An 11215-nucleotide genomic window follows, 5' to 3' on the forward strand; every position below is an offset into this window, starting at 1 on the left:
AATAACACAGCCTTCAAGGTCGGTTGTAACTGACATTGAAGACCTTCAGTGAAATTTCCAACCGACATTAAAGCCTGTGTTTTTTTTTTAATTCCTAACCGACATTGAAGTCCGAATCTGTCCGTTTTTTTTTTAATTTCGTTGTCGAATCCATTTTTTTGGTCAAAAAGTATAACATGACACATCATCATCGAACGTTGTGGCTATGACATATTATTCATGTATGGATTGTAAATATATTACATTTAATCCACAAATTCTGCTATAAAATTATAATTTAAAAGGCCGTACAATAATTCAGGCCTTGAAAACACAAATTACAAGTAATACAAACATTATAATTTTTCAAACACTATGAGTTTACTGTCCCTCTCCACTTGGTAAGTATGGATCCCTTCATAATTCTTCTTGAACAGACAGACCCCTCCAGCTTCAGTAGTGTCTAGTTATAGGCATCTTTGTCTGACCACTGTTGTTCAAAGGATCACAAACAAAAAAGGTTTAAGACAAAGGATTGAAAGTGAAAATATGATAAGAATTTATATTCAACTAACCTTGTTTATTGGGAATGAGCATAAATGGTACATTCAAGGCAAAATTCTTGTAGTGATTGTGTTGGATCTAGAGTTCCCCAAGAAAAAGCATAAAGAGGTTGTGATACCAAATCTTTACTCCTTTGTTGCACCTGCAAAATAAGAAAACTGAATAGTTCAATAAATGAGAGAATCTTCAAAGAAACACACTCCCAAAAATATTTCACAACCACTTGTTCTCAACAGAACTATCAGAATTCCCAAAAAATGAATATTCAAGAACACATACATCAATAAGCAAATTTAGCTCACAACGTACTTTAAATCTCAAAAGTTGTAACAAAAACTACTATAGTGCATGAATAACCCACGAACTACCATAATGCAATCCACAAAATCAAGCACTTTGAATCACATCTAAACTACAAATAATAGTACCCATGAGTCATAAACGGGTGTTACATTCTAATCCAATATGGTCCAAAGAGAAATAAGCACACCATAACTTCTCAAACAGGAATTTCCATATCATTAGTCACTTGAAAATACTTAGAAATTGTGCTTAAAACTGCAAGCATTCAAAAATGCATTTACCATGAACAATTTTTACGTGAATTCCTTGTTGTTGCAAGAAATCCATCTCCTCCCCACCCCTTCCAAACACCTAAAAAATATACAAACAACACCATTAAAAGTATATGGTAGAGGAAGAGATTGAGAGAATACAAATGTGAGGTAACTTCAATCAACATGAAGGCTTGAATTTTTATTGCATGTTATCCATTAGGATCTTTTATTAAAGTTGGCCCCCCTTCCATAAACCGAAATGTAACCATGAGAAAAAAAACTACACCACCAATGAAGAAAATGATATTGCTTCTTCAAATGCCACCAAAAAAGGTTAAAACAGCAAATAGAACAAGCATTGATAGTAAACAACTATCAATGCTTGTTGCTATGGGAATTCCACCCAACATCCGTACGCCTCTTCTATGGGAATGCCACCCTTCAATGATTATTTATGTTAATATGAAGTTGAATCTTTTGACGTCCCAAAATTCAGGTCAAATACTCGTTGACTTATTCTACAACCATAAACGAGTTGATGGTACATTGATAAGAATAATTTAGAGAGGAGATTGTACCACTAACCCAAAATTGGGGTCTAAAATGAAATTTGCCCCACCTTTTAAAATGTTAATTTTTGACCTTTTGCTTGCATCATCGACAGAATTTACCGAAATGAGACCTTATTGTGTTCGCATGTTGGGATCTCAACTCTAGACTCATTCTTTACTCTTGCTACTCATTCCTTTACTTTCAATTTTGTAACTTTGTTATTCACTTTCTTTTAATACAAAGAGTGAAGCAAAAAGCAAGAGCTAAGAAAAAAGAGCAAGAGCAAGAGCAAGAACGAGTTGTAAGAGAAACTAAAGAGAGAGTGAAGTGAGAAAACCTAAACCCTAAGGAATGTGTAGCAAATAGTGAGAGTGAGACCACAATCTGCGTGCACAATGGTTCGTTTTGGTATTTTCGTGGTAATATGATGTAGGCAACAGATCAAGAAAACTTAAGTAAAAGTGGGGCATATTCTATTTTGGGCCCAAATTTTGGGTCAAAAACCCTAATTTAGACACCCACTTAAATGGAAAGAGTATTAAAAGTTAAAACATATATAAGGTAGAAACAAAAAGAAGAGTAATCCTGATACTTGAAGTCTATTAACAATGCATATGAACTATAACACTATTATTTGCAGCAGCTAGCTAATCCACCCTGAATCCAAGTAGTGAATACAAGATGAAGAGAAAGTAGAACAATAGAGAATGGTACTTAATATCAAAGCTTATCAATACAAAGCCTAGGATTCAATTGTCTTATATCTTATATATTTCATCCAACAAAACCAAGATATACAAAGAGGAGAAAACTGAGAGGAGATGGAAGAAAAAAATTGCTTCAAATTAAAGAGATGGATATAAAGAGATGTTACATGAGAAGGAGGCTTAAGCCCACCATGGATTCTTGCCAGTTCTAAAATCTGTTTCGACCCACGGGACGAACACTACTTTCCCGTCGTCTACATCAGCATGAACCAATGCAAAAGACTGTCCCAACAAAGAAAATTTCAACTCTATTTAGTTACCACTAATCAACACATAATCTTACAGTTAGTAGATGAAGCTTGTTGCTTGTTGCTTCAAATGACTTGGAAGCAAAAGGAAAAACGCTTTGAGAAGTATTACCAGAGGTGCAGGTCCTCTGACGACCCTGCCTTGATTATTGTATTGGGATCCATGGCAAGGACAGATGAATTTGTTCTCAGCTGCATTCCATGGCACGACGCATCCGAGGTGAGTGCAAACTGCGTTGATTCCATACGTCGCAAGTGTTTTATCCTTCTCGACTACAAGGTAGGTAAGGTCTCCCTGAAATCCATCATCACCAGTTTGCCTTTAAATACACAATATTATTTGTTCATCTCCAAGTATCACAACACATATAGAAATTAACCTAATACATCTGCAATCACTGCATTTCCATTATATGATAGCAAATCGTGAATTTTTCCATCTAGTTTTCCAATTTGAATACTTTGATTACATTCTTTTCAAAAAGATGCTAATTTCATTGGGAAATGATCAATAATCATGTTTCTACTTTGAAGTTAAATAAAGATGTGAAACAGAGAAACATAAGGTGTTTGAGAAGCAACAAGGGCTGGCAGCAGGGTGCTAGTAGCTGTTTAGAGTATTTAAAGCAAAGTTAGAGAGTTAGAGTACCTTCAAGCCCTGTATGAGGGTTCGGTCTCCAGGGTCGTGTGCTTTCAGCCATTCATCTGCAAGAACATCATTTCCGAGAGCATCCTTGGCAACAACTCCACCACCAGCACCTCCAGTACTGAAATTGTGTACGTAAAAGATTCAAAAGGTTACCAGATGAACAATCAAAATGCAGCTAGTACAGAATCTCAGTTCTTGAAATCAATATTACACAACACAAATAATAATAAATAAACAACTATCAAAGCCAAAAACTAGCATTGATAGCATCAGAAACAAGTGATGTGTGCCCTAAATATTTTAACACCAAAATCTTAGCATCTTCGAATTGATTCAATGGCACAAGGGTTGTGATTGTGAATCATATTCTATGGATGAATTTGTTATGCCCTCTATCCAGAACCTCCTTGTACTCGTGCGAGCGATATCATATGAGAGTGTATGAACAGACAAATATAAGTTGTATTAATATAATCAATTTATAAATAACGAAAGAAATGAACTCAACCCATAAATAACTACCATAGTTGGACAATCGTCATTGTAATGATCCCAAATTTCAATGCTAAACTAAGAACATTACCATATTTTAACCTACAACTAACTTTATAACTCTTATGTTTTAAAATAATTTCGGCAAAAAATGATACCTAAGAAGTTCCACTACCATAAACCACTCAATGGAAGTCATAAACAACTAAGCTTGAAGAGGACAAAAAAAGCTTGCAAGAGAATGGTTTTGTATTACTAAGAGCACAAATAGAGATGAGTGTAGAGTGTAAAATTTAACACCGCTAACTAAGAATTGCTAATCCAGACCAAACTTCACAGGCTAAAATACATCATCAGCATGTGATCTTAAGAAAATTAATAGTTACCTTCCTATTGTTCCTCCAGAACTACTTCATACTTATAAACTGGTTGTGCTGCCCATGCAAAGTATCCATCAGCCATACGAAGTTAAAGATTAAAAATTCCATCTAAAGTAAATATGCTTAAAAACAAAGCTTCACCAGACAAATACTTTAAATAAACAAAGTCTGATGCATAACTGCGGTTGTAAGAATAGAGAATCAGTAAAGGGTGGTTGAAACTAAGAAGTGAAAAATGAGGTGCAATTTTCAAACAGTGTGATGCATAACTGCGGTTGTAAGAACAGAGAGAAAACAAAAATTAAAAGCAGTTTTGGACATGAAATATTTTTCCATAAATATTAAGTTTCATTAAATGACGATCAACAGTGTAAAATAAAAAAAAAAAAGGGGGGGGGGGGGGGGGGGATATAATTATCTTTCTTTTCTTTTGAAATGTTTGCTTGTATTTTCTCTTATAAGAAGTATTGAATATAAATTATGAAAGAATGAACCATAAGTTTCTTCCAGCCTTGTACTTCTACAATCTTCATCGAACAAGTATATCCAATCCTGTTGTCGACTTCAATATTTTAGATCTCCGTGTTCGGTTTGTAAAAGATTGTAAAAACTTATGAGGGACTTTTTATGGGATTGGAAAAATCTGTCTAACCTACAAGAAGCAACACAAATTCACATATTCGACCATGTAAATCTACCCTTATCTAGAGTGAAATCTAAGATGTTGAGATGACGACAAAACATAAAACCATAAAAAGCTTTCACAAATCTATGTAACAAGTATTGTATACATTGAGAAACAAAGAGAATTCGTACTATCATATTCCAATAAATTAATAGGTTAAGTAGAAGAATACATTTAATGACGTCGTGATGGAGTTTACAGTAGAAGACTCTCCAATACCACAACAAAGAATAAAGGTCAATAGAGCTAGAAGAACTGGAGCCAGTACATTAATAGAGAAAACTCCGAACAATTTTTGCCCATTTCTAAGCCAATTTGGAATATTATCTTTGAAAAGGAGAAAGATCTCAAGAAATGAGATAATATAATCAGTTAAGCTTCGTGTTATGGAATATTTGTCATTCAATGAAGGATATGCCACCATAGAGTTTATATAGGTTTCAAAAGAAAATTCTTTCTTCAGACGCATTGTTATGAAAATTATATGGGAAGACAAACAACTGATGACATTAAAACTTTCCATATTTTGTTCCATGGTTATGAAGCGACCTATGATTCAATTAGACTTGGAGTAAGTTTTAAGAAAATGGTTGTGAATGAAGTTTGAAAAATATGTGAGACCAAGCAACTGGGATTCTGTAAAATCCAAATTACTTGAGCAGACACTTCATTCCAAGAATACTACTTTAATTAAAAGATTTTTGTCATTTCTCAAATATATCTAAGATAACGAGTTCAATTCCTTCCTCCTATCCAGGCCCCTAGTAGAAAAGAAATGAGATGCCGATTTAAAAAAAAAAAAATAGTTCTTGTCTGTAACTATAACTCTCACATTATAATTGGGAGAATTGCACTTAAGAAATCGATATAGACACGGTTAATCACAATCACAAAATGAGGACACTCAAACTCACACATAATCGATGTTATAATCTGAATCAGGTGCAATCGAGAAACAAAGAAAACTGAAACCCACATGCCAGAATTCAATCAAATCCTCAGAAGGAAACAAAAAGACCACGAGAAGACAATATTTCATTCAATGAAGGATATGCCACCATAGAGTTTTCAATGATAAAATTAGATCTGTCCAAATCCAAAACATCGAAAGCTCACCAAAATCTGAGTCACTAGGGACAGACGACACTAAGGACGGACGACGGGCGATCATGGATGGACGACAACCATCTAATTCGAACGGCCAAACTTGGACAACGGTAAGAGAGAGCCTTTTGGATGGAGGGTTTGGGGAGAAATGGCACGGCGCGTTCGAACGGGGGGTTGGGGGGGGGGGGGGGAATGAAGCGGGAAATGAAAAAAATCAGGGGGAGAAGAAAATTGATTTTGTGTGTGTGTGTTTTTTTTTTTTTAAAAAAAGCAGTCCTTTAATGTCGGTTTAAAACCGACATTAAAGGTACCCCTACAATGTCAGTTTAAAACCGACATTAAAGATCCATTTTTTTTTTAAAAAAAAAAACCCCGACATTATACATCCAATTTCACTTTTTCCAACCGACATTAAAGGCCAAAATTCTTATAGTGGGTAAAGCTTGAAGATAAGTTTTGTACTCTATTAATTTCTTAGTCCCTTTAGTCGGGTAGGTACCTGCCAGTCTTTCGACCATATCCCTCTAAGAATCGTATGTGCGGGTCTCCTCACAAGCGACTCACACCCACCCAACATTCATTCACAAATCAATCCTACAGTAAAATCAATCCTATAGGTAGCGTCGTCTGTCATACCGTTGACTCGAGATCTATTCATTGAATTTACTTTCTTAGATTTCTTCTATAGGCTCATTCCTTTTTTTCCCCCAAGAATTAATGCATGTCCCTATACTTCATAGGGTCTTTTCTAATAAAACATTCATTAACTGCTTTTTGGATCATAAAAGAGAATCTTTCTGTTATAAAAAAGAACTGGAAATTTAACTGTGAAAATGCACTTCATAATCAAGGCTATCAACTTAGAGTCAAGGCTATCAATTTAGGGTCAAACCCCAACTCAAATATCACTCTTTTTAAAAAGGACCCCTTCATTCTATTGTAGGCGTTGCTTAAATCCAATCTAATGGGTTCAACACCTCTTCTACCCTTAGCTTTCTTCTTAAGAAAATGAAGGTGCTCGTGACCTATAGTAACATTATCTAAGATGGATCTTCCTAGTAGGGTGCACACAGGTTGAATTGGATTGGATTGAGGGTATTTTTTGGACCAAGTCGAAAATTTGGGTTGATTGAGTTGGCAACCCAAAACACCCGAATAAAATCTCCAACCTAACCTAATCCAACTCTTAAATTTCGCGGGTTGGAGTGGATTAGGTTGTTTGGTTATCACTTATTTTTTTTCTTATTATACGTAGATTATTTACAATGCATGACTAATAACTAAAATCTCATACAATTCAAATGTTAAAAACCAAATATCTATGATATTTATTACAAACTTTCATCACAACAATTTAAAAAAAATTAAAATTCATAAATTTATTAACCCAAAGTAGTCAAACTTTAAATAAAGGTAAATATATATATAGGGTTAGGTTGGGTCAACCCGAATTTTTATTTAGCCAACCCGATACCCAATCCAATCTAACGAAAATAGAAAAAGTTCAACCCAACTCAACCCAAGAACAAAACTAACCTAATCCAACCCTTATAGTTTGGGCTGAGTAGTCCAAGATGGTTAAGTTATCATGTTTTTTTAACATCCGTATTTCCTTGAATAAAGGCTAATCTGGAAGCTAAAATAATTTTCTCCAAAAAAAATTTTCAACCGATAAGCAATCACCTTAGACATAATTTTGTAACTAACATTACATAAGTTAATTGGCATGACATTACTACAAATTTGGCATTTCTTGATGGACAAAAAACATAAAAAATATCTACGTTGATGGCCAAAAAACGTCAAGTAAGCCAACATCAAGAAAGTCTGACCATCAAGAAAACTACTTTTCTTGACGGCCAAAAAATATCACCAGATACCCTTTCTTAACGTTTTTAGCCATCAAGAAAGGATACCTTGACGTTTTTTGCCCATCAATTATATGGAGAAAACCGTCAAGATAAAGCTTTTTTTTTTTATATACTTTTTGAACGTCAAAGTAAGATAATATTCATTTTTTGGCTATCAACTATTTGGTAAAAAAAACCTTCAAGAAAAATACTTTTCTCGATACTTTTCAAACGTCAAAGTAAGATAAATATTGAAATTTTTGTCCATCAACTATTTTTTAAAAACTGTCAAGAATGGCCTTTTTATTGACATTTTTTGCTTGTTAAGAAAACTATACCATATATTTTTTATTGACGATTTTTATTGTCAACTGTACACTTTTGTTGATGTTTTTAATCCCTCAACTATACCTTTTTTTTTTTAAAGAAGATTTGGGTCATTAAGACCCCTCATATATGCAACCTGTAATCAACCCCAAACAAGCTTTTAACCTGAAATTTACATTTACACCAAGAAGTAACTCAGTTACCAAACATGTACTTTATACATAAACAACAAAATATGCAAAATCACTTACATACAACACAAACCAACTTCAAACAACTCCTGCAAAATACCAACAATTACAAAACCAGTTAAAAGTAACTACTTAACTCCAACAACTACATAACTTCTTCACACCGATAACTATACAGATCTCTTGCAAGCCACCAACTACACAACCCCAAAATTTCAACAACACATATCTTAATTGATAGCATCAGACTATCTTATTGTAATAAGTATCATATTTAATAAACTTACTATCCAACGAATGAACAAAAAAAGCTTCATTGATTAACAAGTAAAATAACGTTTCTACAAACGATTAGTAACTAAAAATCTGATCATATAAGACCTATCCCTTCCAAAATTGTCATCGTATCACATATTCTAAACCTATACATACTAAACTATTGATGCATTGTTATAACAAATGTGCATCATATGTAGCGTCCTACAAAGTCAAAATACTCAACTCTCACTGCATCTAGTTCCAATTGACTGTAAGGTTTTTGTTTCGTGAACTGCAAATGAACAAAGTAAATGTAATTTATTGACAAAATTGTATTAAATGTAAAAATTATAGTAACAAAAGATAGTGTAAAAAAATGCATATCACATTTGTAATTATTTCCTCCTATGTGTTACTATGTCGCACATGAACTTCATAACATAGTACCTATGTAATACATAGTATCTATGTGTTACTATGTCACATATGAACTTCATAACATAGTACCTATGTAATACCAAAGTCCTCACAAAATTCCTTAGGTTGAGAGATGAACTCAGAATTTAAGCCTTGGAAGGAAAATTTTGGCTAAGTACCTAAACTATGCCTTGAAGGAAGAAAAATTTCTAAGTGTTGGAGGCAAAGTAGATTGGAGTAAAAAATTTGGCTAAGTGACCAAACTATGCAATGAGAATGAGAGTTGGATTCATAGCATAGGAGAGAATGGAGAATCTTGGCTAAGATTAACTCATAGCATAATTTTTGAAGTAGATCATAACATAGGCAAAAAATCATAGCATAGTTGATAGCATAGTTGACTAAGTCATAGCATAGTGGAGTCAAAGCATAACATGGTGAGAATCCTACCATGTTGAGCGCATAGTAGATGCATCCTAAAGGAAACTTTGGATAACTTTGGATGCATGAGAGATATTGGAAACTATGTTATGAGAAAGAAGAGACTACACCCACAAATAGGATTGATCTAAAGAAGTCTACCCTTCAGAGGAACTTTTGTTCTTGAAGAGTTTGTGGTTTATTTTTGTGGGTTTTCTTCAAAGGAGTGATTGATCCTCATTTTGATGATTCAAGTGCTTTATATAGAATCTATATGGTTAGATAATGACCAAAATTCATGCTCAACGAAACCATAGTTGATTTTGAGGTCAAAGAACGACTTGGAAGCGAAAAACCAACAAAACTTGAATTGCAGTAGAAAATCCCATTTTTCTGTATTAGGGCAAGCGATGCGGAGCACATCATTTTGGGCGATGCAGGTGCAACGAAGTCAAATTTCTGCATAAAAGCTCATATGATCAATCCAATCACTAAAAACATACTTTAGCTAGTCAAAAGACTCATACTTAGCCATTTTATCCAATTTAGGGCATCATAAGGTCAAAAAATCACATAAATTATTATTTTACTAAAAAGTAATAAAATAGATGGTAAAAATATACACCTTTTGATATCCATCACATATACAACATTTTTTTTCTTTAATCCCTTATTTTTAAATTTATGTTTTTAAATTACCTACAAATCAAACCCATGAATATTAGCCATAGAGATATGAAATAAATTTGAAACTTTGTGATTGTGTGACTAAAATATTTATAGAACCAAGTACCTTACTGTACATATGTTGTTTATTGGACTACATATGATTTAAACATGGCGATAAACATTTTAACAAATATTGAAAAAAATTAAATATTTGTTGATATTTGTTAAAATGTTTATCGCCGTGTTTAAAGCATATATAATCTAATAAACACAGTGATAAACATTTTAACAAATATTGGAAAAAAAATGTCTTGCTTATTCAAGAAGGTAAAATTGTTGCCAATAAAAACGTAGCTCAACTGGCATACTGTTCATACTATCAACTTCGTGGTTTGTTTACTTTGGTTTGAATTATAATTCAAGATTTATAAAAGTGGTGTATATTTGGACCATTTAATTGTTAATTTGACTCAGTAAAGTTAGATAAACATTACATTAATGCCTTGGAAACACTGTTCATGCTACAATTAAAACTCTTATATTATTGAGAATTTAATTATAATTTTTGGTGTTTCTCAATATTATAATATGAATTAACTATACTATTATTATTTCAAATTTATTTACACTTTTCTAGTCATCCTCTCATTATTATAGTGTCTACTATTTTCTACCTAAACTAAAATAGTCTGCATCTTAAAACTCTAATTATTATGACTACAGACTATAATAACTATCGACTATAATAACCAATTCAATATCCCAATTCAATATCGACTAATAACTTTCATTTTCTTCAATTTAAGCTTCGACTATACCGTCACAATACTACTAATTATTAATGGTGTCGTGACGCTCTCGGCCCTACTATGTAAGCTTTCTTTCCACTTTTAGGTCATCATCAACTAATCTTTTAGTCCCCATTCCTAATTATTGTATCCTTTCCACTATTTTTATGGAATCCTTGGGTGTTTCTATTGTAATTCATATGGAATTAGAGCCAATTTCGATATGATCGGCTAAGGGGAGTTTTCTACTAATTTGGAAGGTGTACTGCAGAATCCAGTTGCTAATTTTGTGTGTAACGATTTAAATTTGTATTT

The 11215-nt window shown here is 33.2% G+C and overlaps 1 protein-coding gene across 1 annotated transcript; it reads right to left on the minus strand.

Annotated features, from left to right (window-relative positions):
- Window positions 1-2539: 2539 nt before the first annotated feature.
- On the minus strand, window positions 2540-4270 carry LOC120083924 (cytochrome b6-f complex iron-sulfur subunit, chloroplastic-like). The gene is made up of 4 exons (XM_090316693.1): window positions 4227-4270; window positions 3317-3434; window positions 2780-2962; window positions 2540-2641 (listed from the first exon to the last, which is right to left on the minus strand). The coding sequence occupies exons 1-4, from the start codon at window positions 4268-4270 to the stop codon at window positions 2540-2542; spliced, it is 447 nt and encodes a 148-aa protein (XP_090172819.1).
- Between the last annotated feature and the right edge of the window lie 6945 nt (window positions 4271-11215).

Source organism: Benincasa hispida, chromosome 8 (genome assembly GCF_027475165.1).
Source record: "Benincasa hispida cultivar pf3 chromosome 8, pf3_genome.v1.1, whole genome shotgun sequence".
Classification (NCBI taxonomy): Eukaryota; Viridiplantae; Streptophyta; class Magnoliopsida; order Cucurbitales; family Cucurbitaceae; genus Benincasa; species Benincasa hispida.